This window comes from Mustela erminea, chromosome 6 (genome assembly GCF_009829155.1).
Source record: "Mustela erminea isolate mMusErm1 chromosome 6, mMusErm1.Pri, whole genome shotgun sequence".
NCBI lineage: Eukaryota > Metazoa > Chordata > Mammalia > Carnivora > Mustelidae > Mustela > Mustela erminea.
In genome coordinates, this window is record NC_045619.1 from 93,907,198 (window position 1) to 93,925,662 (window position 18,465).

Consider the following 18,465-nt stretch of genomic DNA (forward strand, 5'->3'; position numbering starts at 1 on the left):
GAGAGGGAGAGGGAGAGGGAGAGGGAGAGGGAGAGGGAGAGGGAGAGGGAGAGGGAGAGAGAGAGAGAGAGAGAGAGACGCGCAAGACAGTAGGGCGAAGAGAGAAAAATTACTTCAAAGAGCCAGAGCATTAGCCCGCGCCTCTCAGGCTACGGGAGAGGCCGGGAGGGGGTCTGATCTCGGCGATAATTGGTTGGCCTCTCTGACCAATCAGGAGCAGTAAGCGGTTTTGCTTGCCGTCGTGGTCCGCCTCCCCCTGGGCTTCGTGACCCTGTTTACAAATAGGAACAGAGTAGGTGAGAGCGATAGGCTGTCCAGCCAATGAGACCTTGCGGCGTTCATGGGCGGGGTGAGGCCGCTGCCAGGTTTAGGGCGGAAGGAGCTGCTCTGGGTAAGAAGGTGAACGAAAGATGGCGGCGGAAACGCTGCTGTCCAGTCTGTTGTGGCTGCTGCTTCTGGGGATCCTATTACCCGCAAGTCTGACTGGCGGTGTCGGCAGCCTGAATCTAGAGGAGCTGAGTGAGATGCGTTATGGGATCGAGATCCTGCCATTGCCTGTCATGGGAGGGCAGGTGAGGAGGCGTGGAGTGGCCAGGGTCTGGGGCAAGGGAAAGAGGGAAAAGGTGGAGGAAGAAGGGCAGCTGTGGAGTCTGCAGCGGTAGCCTAAGAAGAATCGGGAAGAGTAGGTAGGAGTTTTACGATGACTCTTAAGGCTCATTGATTGAGACCCATTCCCCTGGGGCTAGGGACTGGGAGGGGTGGGGCTTCCCGCTGTCAGCTTCAGTTCCTGATCAGAGCACCCAGACTCCGCCCCGCGAGAAGTGGGAGGGCTCTCTCCCCTCACCCGCCAAACACAGCTGGAGGACTGGTGGCTCATTCTGACTTGACTGGGCTCTTCCCCAGGATCCGAAGAGGGGTCTCGTTGTTCTCTCTAATCCCAGCCTCTGTTTGCCTCCCTGCCCACCCCCCATCCTCCCTTCTTTCCCAGAGCCAAGCTTCCGACGTGGTGATTGTCTCCTCTAAGTACAAACAGCGCTATGAATGTCGCCTGCCAGCTGGAGCTATTCACTTCCAGCGTGAAAGGGAGGAGGAGGCACCTGCTTACCGAGGGCCTGGGATCCCTGAGTTGTTGAGCCCAATGAAAGATGCTCCTTGCCTGCTGAAGGTGAAAGGGGGTGGGGGCGGGGGTGGAATGAGGGCTTGGGAGCTGGCTATCTATCTGGGAGCCAGAGTGCCCATGAATGAAGAGGGATTGAGAGGACCTCGGGAGAGTTAAGAAGGCCATTAGGGGAGCAGACATATTGTACAGACAGGAAAGAAGCAAAGAATCTTGCAACTACTGATGACACTTTGCTGAATGTAGAGGAGGGTTAGGATAGAAGATTGTAGAGTAATAGTTAAGCCAAGACTGAGGTGCCTGAGGAGAGTCAGTGTGGGTAGTAAGGATACTGTCTTAGAGATGCCTTTCTGGTAAAGTCACCCCCTGCCCCTGTCACTCTCTGCCCAGTATCCTATTTTATTTTCATCATAGCATTTTTCATGATCTGAAATCATCTTACCAACTGAATCATCAGTTCATTTAATTTTGCTCTGTAATGTGAGTCCATGAGGTCAGAGAATTTATCTTGTTCATGGCTGTATCCCCAGTGGCTAGAACAGCACAAGGAATGTTGTAGAAGTTCAATTAGTATTTGAATATTCTGTATTTTCCTGGTCTGAGTGCTTCAAGGATATCACGATTTCTTATCTTGATAAGAAAGAGGATTTAAAAAAAATTTTTAGAAAGGGAGTGGAAAGACTACAGGTATAAAACATACCCTAGAGGTATTTCTCCAGTCACAGAAGGAAAGCAGCCCTTGCTCCTCTCTGAGAATCTGGAGAATGGAGTGCGGAAGTAGGCGGGAGGAGAAGTAGTTGTAAGGTTATGTGTCTTGGAGCCAGGAGAGATTCAGGTTCCAAGCAGAGACATCTGCACTCTATCCCCTTGATTGTTCATTTTTTATTGTCAGACCAAGGACTGGTGGACGTATGAATTCTGTTATGGACGCCACATCCAGCAGTACCACATGGAAGGTGACTCACGCTACATTTTCCCTAAGCCCTCAGCACCATGTCATGGAAGGTGACCTGCCCTCCCAGTCCCCTTCCCTCTTGGTCCTCTTAGAAGGGAGTAATGGTGCTCCACTGTGATTTCTCTTGTAGATTCAGAGATCAAAGGTGAAGTCCTCTATCTCGGCTATTACCAATCGGCCTTCGACTGGGATGATGAGACAGCCAAGGTGGCAGGGGTCTGGGATTGGGAGAGAATGGGGTCCTGGCTGTAGACTAAACCCTGATCAGAAGAGGAGGGGCGGACTTAGCTGACATATTGCTTGGGGCTTGGTGGCCATTAGGACAAAGTGCCATTCTTCCTCTTTGCGGTCTTTCTTCTGCCCCCACCCTCCTTCTTAATGTCCTCCCCAGGCCTCCAAGCAGCATCGCCTGAAACGCTACCACAGCCAGACCTATGGCAATGGGTCCAAGTGCGACCTCAACGGGAGGCCACGGGAGGCTGAGGTTCGGGTGAGTCTCAGGAGGGAAGTTGACAATTTAGATTTTAAGGGAGGAGGGCAGGGTTGCATGTTAGACTCCAGAAGGTCTCCTCCAGACCCAAAACTCTTAAGTTTAAGACTCCTTTTCCAGCTGGTAGCTGGATAGTCTGAGGCACTTAAAGTCAACACTTCCCAAATCCTTCCCTTGGATCCCCTAGCCACGCCTGTTTGTTTTTTCCATATTTCTTCCCTTATCACCTAAGCGTCATTTCTGACTCTTCCTTTCTTCCTGGAGGGACTTGTCAGTGAGGTGGTACTGGTGTAGGCACTGGGCTCTGCTCTGGGCACACAGTGGTCAGCAAACATGCAGCCCCTGACCTCAGTCTAGACAGGAAGACATGTTAAGACATGTAGTTTCAGAAATGTCTGTAACTACAAACTGAGGAGCAGTGTGAAGGAAAGGAATCTAGTTTTCTCAGAATAAATGACAAAGCCTGTTCATTCTCTGTTTAGATTTCACTGACCACTTTCTTCTTTCCTGTGCTTGGCACCTTCATCTCTCACCTGCATCACTGCCAGCAGCCTCTTAACAGGTGTTCCTGATCTAGTGGTCCTGAATTGAATTCAGGCAAGCAGGTGGATGTATGGTGGGAAAGGTTCTTCAGGTGCTTCTAATGTGTATTCACAAACATAACCACCTACAGAGAACAGAATTACGCACCTGACCACACAGGAATTATCTTTCTGTAATACAGATTTTCACATGCAGTTGTGTTCTGGTAGTTGTTGAAGACTCTGGTCACCAGGATAGAGTTGGGGGTGGGGAGGGGGGAGCCTTGATTTGTCAGGTTTGCCAATATCTGTGGTATAAATATTCCTACCATGGCCAAATTCATGCTGTCACTCTGATGTCAACCATCTTGCAACATATCCTAAACATTTACCAGTTGGCTGTTGTGAACTGGTGTGAGTTGACTCCCATAACACCTCTATGGCAAGTGTCACTTCTCTGTCCAGTCTTGGGAAACCTTCAGTGATTCCGCCTTGCACAAAGGCTAACATCCAAATACTTCAGCAAGACTGGGGTGGCCGTGGAGGTGGTGGGCAGACCTCAGATTCTGGATATATTTTGAAGGTGGAGCCAATAAGATTTGCTGATGGAGGGGCACCTGGGTGGCTCAGTGGGTTAAGCCGCTGCCTTCGGCTCAGGTCATGATCTCAGGGTCCTGGGATCGAGTCCCGCATCGGGTTCTCTGCTCCGCGGGGAGCCTGCTTCCTCCTCTCTCTCTCTCTGCCTACTTGTGATCTCTCTGTGTCAAATGAATAAATAAAATCTTTAAAAAAAAAAAAGATTTGCTGATGGATTAGATATGGGGTGGAATCAAGTATGACTCCAGGATTTTTAGTTTGAGGAGCTGGAACAATGCAACCTGTCATTTACTAAAATGGGAAGGAATGGGTTTGGAGGGGAAAGCAGGTAGGTGTTAGACATATAAAAGTCAAAATGATATAAACCTTCAGTGGTGATGTCCAGTTGGAAGTTGGCTCTGTGATTCTGGAGTTCAGGGATGAGGTCTGGGCTGGAGCTATAAATACTCATTGTGCTTCTGCCCCGCTGGCCTACTTTCTGTTCTGTGAATCAATGGGTCTTGTTGTTTCCTCTGCCTAAAGCTTCCTCCAGATCTGCAGGTGCTTGGTTCCATCCCCTCATTAAGGTTATATATCTCTGTGACACCTGCACAGGGAGCCCTAAAGTAGGCACACAGAACACACCCATCCTTCTGTCCCCTTACTGGTAAACACCTAACAGGGTTTTATATTCTTTTTTTAATTTTTTTTAAAGATTTTATTTATTTATTTGACAGATAGAGGTCACAAGTAGGCAGAGAGGCAGGCAGAGAGAGAAGGGGAAGCAGGCTCCCTGCTGAGCAGAGAGCCCAACGCGGGGCTCGATCCCAGGACCCTGGGATCATGACCTGAGCCGAAGGCAGAGGCTTTAACCCACTGAGCCACCCAGGCGCCCCAGTGTTTTATATTCTTGAAAGCATGTATCATTTCCTGAAGTTATCTTATTTGTTTGAGTTTAATATCTCTCTCAGTCTTCCCAACTGGAATAAGCTCCAGGAAGGCAGGGACTTTACTTTTTTAGATTTTTTTTGTCTGTCTTATTTTCTGCTATATCTTTGGTGCCTGGAACGGTGCCTGGCACCAAGAAGGTGCCCAGAAATTATTTGTTGAACAAGTGATAAGGCAGTTCAAATGTCATTTATCTCATGTGAACTTTTTTGGCTAATCCAGATGGTTTCTTCAGCATTTTTAAAAAAGATTTTATTTATTTAATAGAGAGAGTGACGGCTAGAGAGGGAACACAAGCAGGGGGAGTGGGAGAGGGAGAAGCAGGCCTCCCACTGAGCTGGGAGCCTGATGCGGGGCTCGATCCCAGGACTCTGGGATTATGACCTGAGCCTGAGGCAGACGTTTAACTGACTGAGCCACCCAGGCGCCTCTAGTTAGCATTCATATACATATATCTACGTCCACATATATTCATGGCTTAATCTATTCGGGCTGCTAAAAGAAAATACTGCAGACTGAGTAACTTATCTGCAGAAATTTTTTTCTTACAGTTCTGGAACCTGGAAGTCAGAGATCGGTGTGCCACTGTGGTGTGGTGAGGGCCCTCTTTCAGGTTGTAGACTTGTTTATTCTCACAGGTAAAAGGGGCTAGGGAACTCTTTTATAAGAGCATTAATCCCATTCGTGAAGGTTCCACCCTTATAACCCAAGCACTTCCCAAAGGTTCTACTTTCTAATACCATTTCATTGGGCATAGATGTTTAGGGGGACAAAAACATTCAGACCATACAACCCACAAGCATTTACACACGTATATAATCTATTATAGCACTTACTTTATATTATTGTTTTTAAGTAGGCTCCATTCCCAGCATGGAGCCCAGTGTGGGGCTTGAACTCACAACCCTGAGATCAAGGCTTGAGTTGAGATCAGGAGTGAGATGCTTAAATGAGCCACCCATGCTCCCCTCTTTCTTTATTATTATTTGTAGCTTCAGTAGGCTAAGAACCAAGGGCAAAGACTGCATTTTCCTCTCATTTATTGAAGAGATGTCTTGTGCCAAGCACTGTAATAGAAACTGGGGATAAAATGGTGACTGAGAGACCGAGTCCTGCTCTCAGGAGACAGACATTAAATAAGCAGCCACAACAAGCAGGATAAAGACTGTCTGGTGAAGTAAATATCGTAGGAGGCCACACAGTAAAGGAAATGACCAAGTCTAGGTAAAGGGGAAGCTTTCTGGAGAATGTAACCTTTGAACTGAGAGTTGAAGGCTAAGGAGTTAGTCTAGCAGTGGTAGAGGAGTGGGAGAGGGAAGAGGGCATTGAAGGTGGCAGGTATGGTAGGTGCCAAAGGCCTGGAGGCAAGGGGCAATTGATTCCTATTCACGGTGACTGGAGAGAATTGCAGGCAGGGAGTGTGGGAGGTGAGGCTAAGCAAATGTTAGGGGACAGTTTATACGTCAGAAAGCTCTGACTTTCTGTAGCTATGTTGAAGAGTTTGGACAATCTGAGAACCAAGGGGTAAGCCAGGGAAATATTTGAAGCAGAATGATGACATATCCAATTTTGGTTTGGAAAGTTCACTCTGGCTGGAGTGTAGCAAATGGTTGGAGGCCAGTTAGGAGGTGGTTGCAGCAATCCAGGTGAGAAAAGAAGGTGGCCCAGGAATGAAGAAATGTGAACTCCAGAGGAGATTTAGAGGACAGAGTCAATAGAGTAGGATTCTTGGGTTTCTGGCTTGTGCAACTGGATGGTGGTTCCTGTTACTGAGTTAGGTATAGTAGAAAGAGGATAGGTCTGGTGAAGGAAAAGGATGGTTCTGGTGTTGAGTATGATGATTTTGGTGGCTGAAGACTCAAGAGATTTCTGAGGAGGCTGTTGTATCTGTGGGTCTGGATCACAGGAGACAGATCCAAATTGAACCCAGGGGGCTGGGAGTCATCAACATACTGGCTATAATTGGAGTCAGGGTCTGGGTAAAATCCTCCCAAAGAAACAGTAAATAGTGAGAAAAGTGGAACAGAATGTTAAGGAAGCCATTGTTGAAAGCATGGGCCGAAGGGGGGCTCTGCCGAGAAGAAGGGGTCACAAAGGAGATACAGCGATGCAACCCAAGGAGGGACTGGTCCATGGCAACAGTTGCATCTGAACCTTCAGGGAAGAGAATTAAAAACTGCTTGTAGGTGATCATGGGAATTTTAATAAAAGCAAAGTATGCATGCACAAGGAAATGAAAATTCAGACCATTGGCATGGGAACCAGATGAAAAGTTTAAGTCCTCTACTCCCAGAGTCATTGTTGATCTTTGCTACAGAGCAGAGGTCATTGGTGATCTTTGCTACAGCAGTTGGTGATCTTTGCTACAGAGCAGAGGTCATTGGTGATCTTTGCTACAGCACTTTCAGGTGAAGATGTGGAAGAAGTCTGAGTGTGAAGGGGAAGTGAAAGGCGAGCCCTAGTTAGAGGGATTATGAGGTTGGGGAGAGTGGTACTTTGTTTTAAGTACCACTTAAAGATGGGAGCATATGTAAATGCTGTTGGGTGGACCTGGCAGAAAGGAGAGACTGAGTCACAGGAGAATGATAGGGAAGAGAATGTGGGCAGGGCCGGGATAGGGAACACAGGAGCAGTTACCCTGAGCGTATGTAGGGTCGTCACAGAAATGACTTGTTGGGGAATCTGGAGGTTTTAGTGGCAGACAGTTGAGGGCATTCCTGTTTGGCTGTTTCTCATTTTTTAGTTCTTATATCCTGATAGACCACCCAAGTTCATTGCCTTCGTGATTGAGTAAACCTCCCCCCTCCAGGCCAACCACTGTGAAGTTCAGCTTCCCAATGTCTCCTGGGTAGGAGTAGTGTGCATGGTGTTTGGTAAAAGTGCTGTCCCGGTGGAGTTTGGGAATGACTAGCCACCTTGAATTAAACAAACTTGAATCCCCATCTCAATTCTTATGTTAAGATTTCACAGAGATCTAAGATGTTTCCTTTTCTAATTTCTAATTATGAAACATTTCAAACTTACAGAAAATAATGTCCTAGAGACCCATATATCCACTGCCAAGGGAAACAGATGTTAACATTTTGCCATCAGAAAGGAACAAAATGCTAATGATACAGTTAAAGCCCTCCCTTTCATTTCTTTCCTCTCCCTCCTTGCCAGAAACAACCACAACCATCCCCATGCATGCTTTGTACTTTTATTAGTTGTACACATATCATAGACAATACATATTGTTTTGTATTTTAAAATTATACGTTAGTGGTATAAACTTGCTTTTTCACTAATCAATGTTTGCTATTCTGTGACATGACATGGAGATCTAGTTCAATGATTTTGATGGCTGTGTTGTGTTTCATTGTTTACTTACTATCCCTCTACTAAGGAATGGTTGGGTTTCAACTCAAATGCTCTTACACACAGTGCTGCAATGTAGGTCATTGTGAGTGTGCAAGAGTTTGTCTGAGGTAAAAACCTAGAAGTAGAATAACGGAGTTATCAGGAATGCATATTTTATTGGTGAGTTTGGTGCATTGCCCATTTTTTCAATGTCTTTTTAATGTGTAGGTATTCATTTATTTTTATTATTTTTTTAGGTTATGGCAAAATGGATATGGAAGTTACCATTTTAACAATTTTTAGGTGTACAATTCAGTGGCATTAACTGCATTAACAATGTTATACACCTATTACCACTATTTATGTAACTTTTTCATCATCCCAAACTCTATACCCATTAAGAAATAATTCTGCATTTCTCCCCCTTCCCCACTCTCTGTTCTGCTTTCTATCTCTATGAATTTGCTTGTTCTGGGTACCTCATATAAGTAGAATCACACAATATTAGCCCTTTTGTGTGTGTCTGGCTTATTTCACTGAACATAATGTTTTCAAAGTTCATCCATGTTGTGGTATGTATCAGAATCTTATTTCTTTTTATAGCATATTCCTTTTGTGGAACATTTGGTAATATTCCATTGTATGTGTATATGGTATTTAGCCTATCTGTTCATCTATCGGTGGGTAGATATTTTGGTGCTTCCACCTTTTGGCTATTGTGAATGATGTTGCAATGAACATTGGTGTATAAGCATGTGTTTTGAGTCCCTGCTCGAAATTCTTTTTGGGTATATACCTAGGACAGAAATATACCTCATGGTAATTCTTTGTGTAGCTTTTTAAGGAATTGCCAAATTGTTTTCCACAGCAGCTGCACTATACATTCCCATTAACAATGCACAAAAACTCCCAGTTTTTCAACACCCTCTCTGATACTTATTATTACTGTGTTTTGTAATAACCATCCTAATGGGTATGAAGTGGTATCTCATTGTGGTTTTGATTCTCATTTTCTTAATGACAAATGATGTTAAGCATCTTTCCATGTACTTATTGGCCATTTGTTTATCTTTGGAGAAATGTCCATTTAAATCCTTTCCCATTTTTTAATTGGGCTATTTTTTTAAAATTGTTGTGGGGAGTTCTTTATATAGTCTGGATAGTAATCATTTGTCAGATACATGATTTGCAAGTATTTTTTTCCCATTCTGTGGGTTTCTTTTTTACTCTCTCTCTTTTTTAATAGGCTCCATGCCTAATGTGGGGCTTGAGCTCATGACCCTGAGATCAAGAGTCACATGCTCTACCAATTGAGCCAACCAGGCACCCCCTGCTTTTTCACTCTGTTAATAGTATTTTTTCATGCATAACAATTTTCTGTTCTGATGAGGTCTAATTTGCCTGTTTTTTTCTTTTATTGCCTGTGCTTTTGGCCTCATATTTAAGAAATCATTACCTATTTCAAGGTCATGGTTGAGTTGATTTAAAAAAATTTTTTTTAACTTTATTTGAGAGAGAGAGAGAGAGAGAGAGAGAGAGAATGCACCAGTAGGGGGCAGGGGCAGAGGGAGATGGAGAAGCAGGCTGCTCCCTGAGCAAGGACCCGCATGCAGGGCTCAATTGCAAGACCCCAAGATCATGAGCTGAGCCAAAGGCAGGTGCTTAACCAACTGAGCCAGGAAGGCATCCCTTGAGTTGATTTTTGTATACAAAGTAAGATAAGGATCCAACTTCATTCACTTGCATGTAAATATCCAGTTTTTCTGGCACCATTTGTTAAATCTATCCTTGTCCTTTTGAATGTTCTTAGTACCCTTGTTGAAAATCAAATGAGCAAGTATGTTAGGGTTTATTTCTGAGCTCTGTTCTACTCCATTGGTCTGTTTGTCTATGCCAATGACAATAACAGACTGTTTTGATTGCTGTGGCTTTGCAGTAAGTTTTGAATTTAGGAAGTGTTGAGTCTTCCAACTTTGTTCTTTTTTTGAGATTGTTCTGTGTATGAGATCCCTTGAAATTCTATATGAATTTAAAATGGGTTTTTCTCTATAAAAAAGGCCATTGGGATTTGGATAGAGATTATATTGAATATGTAGATCACTTTGTATAGTACTGCCATCTTAAGTTTTCTAATCCATGAACATAGGATGTCTTTTCATTTATTTGTATCTTCTATAATTTCTTTCTGTAATATTTTGTAATTTTCCATATGCAAGTCTTTCACCTCCTTGGATAAATTTATCTAAGTAGTTTGTTTTTTGATGCTATTGTAAGTGAAAATTTTTTTTAAATTTCTCTTTTAGCTTGTTTATTACAAATATACAGAAATACAACTAATATTTGCAGGTTGATTTTATTTTATTTTATTTTATTTTAAGATTTTATTTATTTATTTGACAGAGAGAGATCACAAGTAGGCAGAGAGGCAGGCAGAGAGAGAGAGAGGAGGAAGCAGGCTCCCTGCTGAGCAGAGAGCCCGATGCGGGACTCGATCTCAGGACCCTGAGATCATGACCTGAGCCGAAGGCAGCGGCTTAACCCACTGAGCCACCCAGGCGCCCTGCAGGTTGATTTTATATCCTGCAACTTTGCTGAATCCATTTATTGGCTGTAACAGTTTTTTTGTGTGTGTATGTTCTTTTGGATTTTCTATGTGTAATATCATATCGCTATGAATAGAGACGATTTTATTTTACTTCATTCTTTCCAATTTGAATGCCCTTTATTTCTTTTTCTTGCCTAATTGCTCTGCTTAGAACTTCCAGTACCGTGTAAAATAGAAGTGGCATAAAGTGGGGGCGCCTGGGTGGCTCAGTGGGTTAAGCGCTGCCTTCGGCTCAGGTCATGATCTCAGGGTCCTGGGATTGAGTCCCGCATCAGGCTCTCTGCTCAGCAGGGAGCCTGCTTCCCTCTCTCTCTCTCTGCCTGCCTCTCCGTCTACTTGTGATTTCTCTCTGTCAAATAAATAAATAAAATCTTAAAAAAAAAAAAAAAGAAGTGGCATAAAGTGAGCATCCTTATCTTGTTCCTGTTATTAGTGGAACAGCTTTTGGTCTTTCACCATTGATTATGATGTTAGCTGTGGGTTTTCTTTCGTGGCCTTTATTGTGTTGATATCATCTTCTATTCCTAGTTTATGAAGTGATTTTTATCAGGAAAGTGTGTTGGCTCTTGTCAAATGCTTTGTTCACATCAATTGAGATGATCATAAGGCTTTTTTCTTCATTCTCTTGATGTGATGTATTGTGGCATGCAGATTGATTTTTGTATATTGGGCCATCTTTGCATTCCTGGAATAAAACCCACATAAATCATGATGCATGTTGCTTTCAATATGGTACTTAATTTGGTTTGCTAGTATTTTGCTGAGAAATTTTGCATTTGTATTTACAAGGGATCTTGGTCTATAGTTTTCTTGTAATATCTTTGTCTGGGTTTGGAATCAGGGTAGTGTTAGCCTTACAGAATGAGTTAGGAAGGCATTCTTTATGTATTCCAGATTTATTTCCTTGGTCATCTACATTCTCTCTATCTTAGCTGTCTTTTTCTTTTGTTCATAGTATTGCCAATGTACTTTTAATTTAAAATTTTAAAAATTCCAATATGATTAAAAATATCAATCTTTTTCTTTAAAGTTTGTATATTTTATGTCTTTTGTTAATAGGAAAGGTCCTGTTTATATTTTTCAAATTATAGAAGTTTTCTTCTCATATGTTGGACTTTAATTCAATAAATTAATTTAATTTATCATGTCAGCTTGGAACCTAAATATACCTATTTTTCATCTGGATAACTGACTGTCGCAGCATCATTTATTGAGCAGCACATACTTTGTAGTGCCACATCAGGCATTTATCAGGTTGCCATATATGTGTATATGCATTTCCTTGGCTTCTCCTTTGTTTCATTAGTCTGTCTATTCTTATACCAATACCACATTGTTTTAAGGACTATAGCTTTTTAGTAAGTCTTGATATCTGATAATGGGCATTTTTTCCCTTCAGATTTCAAAACTGAGATTGTTGGACAAGTTCTGTGAAAAAACTCTTGGGGATTTTAATTGGAATTACCCTGAATTTTATATTAATTTGGAGAGAATTGGTATTTTATGATATTGACTGTTCATTCACCATGAACGTAATGTATACTTCTATTTACTTATTGCCTTGTACTTTAGTAAGACTTTAATTTTCTCTATGATAGCTTTTGTATATCTCATGTGAGGTTAGTTCTAGATATCTTTTAGCTTTTATTTGTGTCTTGTGTGTAGGCAAATGTTTCAAGCATACAGGTACCTTATAGTTTTTGATGCTATTATAAATGGCATCTTTTATTTTTTTATTTTTATTTATTTTTTATTTATTAAATGGATAAGATTTATCCATTTGAGGGGGGGCAGTGAGAGAGAGAGAGAGAGAGAGAGAATCTCTAGCAGACCTCTCATTGAGCATTGAACCCGATGTAGGCCTGAATCCCAGGACCCTGAGATCATGACCTGAGCTGAAATTAAGAGTCAGATGCTCAACTGACTGGGTCACCCAGGTGCCCTGTAAATGGCATCTTTTGAAAATTGCATTTTCTGATTGAGTATTGCTGGGGTATGGTCACATTATTAATTTTATATATTGATCTTATGTTCACAGCTTTACTGGACTCTCATTCCTAATAGTTTGCAGGTTCTCATGGATTTTCTCTGTGAATAATTATGTCATCTGCAAATAGCAAGACTTTGGTTTCTTCCTTTCTAATCCTTATATATTTTATTTTTCTTATACCTGCAGTACAATAGAAGTGGCTATGGTGGGCATCCTTGGCTTGTTCTGACTTTAAAGGGAGTATTCCTGAAGTTACACTATTAAAATGATGTTTTCCTGTAGGCTTTTTGTAGTCACCCTTTATCAGGTGAATAAAGATCCATTTTATTCCTAGTTTGGGAAATATTTTCATCATGGGTAGGTGTGGAATTTTAATACGTTTTTTCTGTATCAAGATGGTTAAATGGCTTTTCATCTTTATTTTTTAATATGGTGAATTCAGCTAATTCATTTTCTTAAATTTTTTTTTACCCTTAGATTTATGGAATAATTCATGGTCATAAAGTATTTTTTTAAGATTTTATTTTTAAGTAATCTCTACACCCAACATGGGATTCCAATGACAACCCTGAGATTAAGAATCCCGTGTTCTACCAACTGAGCCAGTCAGGTGCCCCTCGAAATATTCTTAATACCTTGATATATTCAGTTTCCTGATATTTTAATTGATTTTTATAGCTGTTTTCATAAGTGAATTGGTCTACAATTTTCTTGTATTGTTTTAGTCTTGTCTTTGTATCAAGTTATATTAGCTTCATAAATGTCTTGAAAAGCTTCTCTCTTTCCTTGTTCTCTGCAACAGTTTGCTGAGATAGGAATTAGTCATTCTTTTTTTTTTTTAATTAATCTATTCTTTAAAAGTTTGGGAGAACTCTCTAAAACCACCTTGTCCCAGTATACCACAATACTGTATATTGTGTATTGTGCGGATGGTTTTTACTACTGATTTAATTTATTAAATGGTAAGAATTTTTCGTATTAATGCATGAAGCATTAACAAGTTACAGTTCCATAGGACATTATTTAATTATCTAAATTTTCAAATATATTAACATAAAATTATAATGTTTTATTTTTAATAATCACTTTTTATAGATCTGTCCCCTTTTTAATTCCTAATATTGACTTTGCCTTTTCTCTTTTTGTTGATCTGTCTTGCTAGAGATTTGTCTGTTAGTCCAAGAGCTGCGTTTTGACTTTGTTTTTCCACTCTGTTTACTATTTCAATAACATCATTATTTTATCTTTATTATTTCTTTCTTTTTTCCTTATGTTTATTCGTTTCTTTTCCAAGCTTCTTGAATTTTTTTCCACACTTAAAAAATTCTTTTTCTTTTCAGTATTTTTTAATTTGAATTCAGTTAATTAACATATAATGTATTACTAGTTTTAGAGGTAGAGGTCAGTGATTCATCAGTCTTATATAATACCCAGTGCTCATTGCATCATGTGCCTTCCTTAATGTCCATCACCCAGTTACCACATCCCCCCATCCTCCTCCCCTCCAGCAACGCTCAGTTCGTTTGCTATGATCAAGAGTCTCTCATGGTTTGTCTCCCTCTCTGATTTCATTTTGTTTTGTTTTTCCCTCTCTTCCCCTATGATCCTCTGTTTTATTTATTTATTTATTTATTTGATCCACTATTTTAAATTCTACATATGAGTGAGATCATAATGATGATTGTCTTTTTCTGGATGAGTTAGGGCACTCAACCAACTAAGTCACCCAGGTGCTCCTCAGAGATTTTATTTGTAAGTAAACTCCCCCCACGTGGGGCTCAAATTCATGACCCCATGATGGGGAGTCACATGCTCTACTAAGCCAGCCAGGTGCCCTGACTCAGAGATTTTTTTCAATGTTCATACAAACATTTATCTTCGAGCTCTTTCCAAATACATATATAAATAGCTTCCTCTTCTTCCTTTCCTACCTCCCTCCCTGTTTCTTGTTTTTTTTTTTCTTTTTTTCTTTTTATTGAGGTATAACTGACATATAACATTATATTAGTTTCAGGTATATGATATAATATTTCAGTATTTTATGTATTGCAAAATGATCACCACCATAAGTCTAGTTAACATCTGTCAACCATACAGTTACAATTTTTTTTTTTCTTGTGATGAGAACTTGTAGGATCTACTCTTTTGGCAACTTCCAAATATGTAATATGGTATCATTAAATATAATCACATGCTGTACATCCCTGTGACTTATTTATTTTATAACTGGACGTTTGTTCCTTTTAGCTCCCTTCACCCATTTTGCCCATCACTCCCTTGTTCTTTTTATTTTTTTTTTAAAGATTTATTTATTTATTTGAGAGAGAGGAAAAAAGTGCAAGAAGGGGGAGGGGCAGAGGAAGAGGGAGAGAGAGAGTCCTCAAGCAGACTCTCTGCAGGGTCTGGAGCCGGATCTGGGGCTCAATCCCAGGACCCTGGGATCATGATCTGAGCTGAAATTAAGAAGAGGACGCTTAACTGACTGAGCCACCCAGGCGCCCCACTCTTGTTCTTTTTTATAGTTGCTATTATTCTCTTATACACTGTGCTCTCATTTGACTAAATAGTTCCCTGTTGATGGACATTTAGGTTGTTTTGAGTCTTACTAACACAAAAGTGCTACAGTGAATAACCTTGTACCTACAGAATAGATGTAGGTTAAATTCCTGGAAGTAGACGTGTGTGATTCTGATACATACTGCCAAGTTACCCTGCTTAGGTAAATTACTCTGCCTCCAGCAATGTATGAGAATGCCAGTTCCCCTACAGCTCTGCCAACCCAGAGTATTTTTAAACTTGTAGATTTTGGCCAGTCATCAAATAGGCATCAGATAAGCAGTGCTTTCTTGGTATCATTTTAACTTACATTTATCTTAGGAAAAGGTAAATAATCTTACTCCTATTTAAGAGCCATTTCTCTTTCAGCCTTTACTCTTCTTTCAACCACCCAACTTCTTTGCTCATTTTCCTAATGGATTGTTGTTCTCTTTCTTCTAAACTTATAAGAACTCTTTGTATAATAGAAATTGCAGGATGCTTCATTCACTTTCTCTTTTCCTAATCATGCATGGAGAAAGCTGTCCATATCTAGTGTTTCCATTTTCATTGTTACTTGCACTTTGCTTGAGAACTTATTTTAGATTTATGCTTATCTTTTTAATTTATTTTTTATTTATTTTCAGCATAACAGTATTCATTATTTTTGCACCACACCCAGTGCTCCATGCACTCCATGCCCTCTATAATACCCACCACCTGGTACCCCAACCTCCCACTCCCTGCCCCTTCAAAGCCCTCAGATTGTTTTTCAGAGTCCATAGTCTCTCATGATTCACCTCCCCTTCCAATTTCCCCCAACTCCCTTCTCCTCTCTAACTCCCCATGTCCTCCATGCTATTTGTTATGCTCCACAAATAAGTGAAAACATATGATAATTGACTCTCTCTGCTTGACTTATTTCCCTCAGCATAATCTCTTCCATGTCCCGTCCATGTTGCTACAAAAGTTGGGTATTCATCCTTTCTGATGGAGGCATAATACTCCATAGTGTATATGGACCACATCTTCCTTATCCATTCATCCGTTGAAGGGCATCTTGGTTCTTTCCACAGTTTGGCGACCATGGCCATTGCTGCTATAAACATTGGGGTACAGATGGTGCTTCTTTTCATGACATCTGTATCTTTGGGGTAAATACCCAGTAGTGCAATGGCAGGGTCATAGGGAAGTTCTATTTTTAATTTCTTGAGGAATCTCCACACTGTTCTCCAAAGAGGCTGCTATTTCTAAACAGCTGTGTTTTATTTTTGTTGTTTTATATAATTGCTATTGATTTCTCATTTTATGCTGTTGTGTCAGTGATTCGTTGGGGATTATTGACTTCCTCTGGTGAACTTTAAAAAATTGTCCTGGTGTACTTGAAACCATGTGTTTTCTCTGTTCAGTTCAAGACTAATTGTTTTGGTCAAGTTTTCTACTAGTTTTGTTTTGTTCTGGTGGCCAGTTATTGAAAGAGGTATATTAAAATTTTCACCGTGATGGTGGATTTGGCGATTTTGTTAAATTTTCCTTCCCCATTTTGAGGCTGTGGTAGATGCATATAAATTCAGAATTGTGATATCTTCATGGTAAATTATTCCTTTTCTATTCTTCTTGTCCTTAATGTTGTGGTCATTTGTCCTTAATGTTGTGGTCATTTTTTTCCATATCACATTAAAAAAACCTGAAATATACCACAATACATAAAATGGTATAAAACATGCATCTGTCGTGTCTGGATGAATAAAGGAAATACCCATCCAATCGCCTTAGATTATGAAAGAATGCTGAGAGCACCTTAAAAGTTCACCTGTGCCCCCACACAACACATCCCTCTCTCTCCCTTTACCACAGAGCTAACAGCTCTCCTAATTTTGTGAGGAGAAATCCTTTGCTTTTCTCTAGAGTTTTGCCATCTGTGTATGCATCTCATTTAATTTAGCCTCCTTCTTCTGAACTTTATATAAATGGTATCATATTGTATGAAAACATGCAGAGTGCACACAAGGAAATCTGGGGTTTGAGATCCAGCCCCGTCGAGGGTGGGAGCTGCGGTGCCCACGCTCACAGGCCTGTAGCATATTCCTTTGTGTAGTTCGTTATCTTTTCATCCGGATTACCTTTCACAGACATTTGGGTTTTTCCCAGTTTTCTGCTATCCAAAACCTGCTGCTATGTACAACATTCTTTTAAGTGTCTCCTAGTATGAAGTGCAAGGATCTCTTGAATGAGAATTTTGTCTGGGTGAACCATTGCCGGGTCACAGGATATGAAGGTGAGCCCCTATTCTACTTTATTTGGCATTGCAGGATATTTTCCTGAGTTTTGGTTCCCATTCATATTCTTTTTTTTTTTTTTAAGGTTTTATTTATTTATTTGATAGAGAGAAAGATCACAAGTAGGCAGAGAGGCAGGCAGAGAGAAGGGGAAGCAGGCTCCCTGCTGAGCAGAGAGCTTGATGCAGGGCTCGGTCCCAGAACCCTGAGATCATGACCTGAGCCGAAGGCAGAGGCTTAACCCACTGGGCCACCCAGGCACCCCATCCCATTCATATTCTTACTGCAGTATGACTTCCCAGCATTCCACGTCCTGGCCAATCTTTATTACTGGACTTTCAAATTTTTACTGATTTATTGGCTGTGTCATGGTACCTCATGATGAATTTAATTCGCCTTTCACTGGTTCCTAAGAACTGATCATTCTTTCAAGAATGTATTAATACGGAACTGATTTAAACTAGTGTACTTAATTGATATCCTAATATTAAGCCAAAGCTTCATTTGAAATTAAATGCTCCGTTGATTTTCTAATGTCAAACCAATTTTGCATTGCTGATATGAACCCAGTTTGGTCATATATATTATTCTTGACTATTCTTTTTAGAACTTGCTGGATTCAGGGGCGCCTGGGTGGCTCAGTGGTTTAAGCCGCTGCCTTCGGCTCAGGTCATGATCTCAGGGTCCTGGGATTGGGTCCCGCATCGGGCTCTCTGCTCAGCAGGGAGCCTGCTTCCCTCTCTCTCTTTCTGCCTGCCTCTCCATCTACTTGTGATTTCTCTCTGTGAAATAAATAAATAAAATATTTTTAAAAAAAACTTGCTGGATTCAGTTTGCTGCTTTTTAAAGGACTCTGTATATATATCTCTTGAGGGAGACTGACTTGTAGTTTTTCCTTCTAGTTCCATCCTTATCAAGTTTTGGTAACAAGGTTATGCTCGCCTCAAAAGAGATGAGTTAAAAAATGTTCTACTTTTTCTATACTCCAAAGAATGTATAAGATTGCAGTTTTTTTTAAAGTAGGCCCACACCAACATGGGGCTTGAGCTCATGACCCTGAAATCAAGACCTGGGCTGAGATCAAGAGTCAGAGTCTTTTTTTTTTTTTTT

The 18,465-nt window shown here is 40.9% G+C and overlaps 1 protein-coding gene across 4 annotated transcripts in view; it reads left to right on the forward strand.

Moving 5' to 3' along the window:
• Positions 1–374: 374 nt before the first annotated feature.
• The window catches only part of OS9 (OS9 endoplasmic reticulum lectin), a 33,121-nt gene continuing 15,030 nt past the window's right edge, over positions 375–18,465 (forward strand). For all 4 annotated transcript variants that reach the window (XM_032348795.1, XM_032348797.1, XM_032348796.1 and 1 more), the window contains exons 1-5: positions 375–572; positions 989–1,165; positions 2,010–2,073; positions 2,203–2,279; positions 2,464–2,562. In XM_032348795.1, the coding sequence (XP_032204686.1) occupies positions 411–572; positions 989–1,165; positions 2,010–2,073; positions 2,203–2,279; positions 2,464–2,562 (579 nt within the window). In that variant the 5' untranslated portion in view covers positions 375–410. The remainder of the gene's footprint in view (positions 573–988; positions 1,166–2,009; positions 2,074–2,202; positions 2,280–2,463; positions 2,563–18,465) is intronic.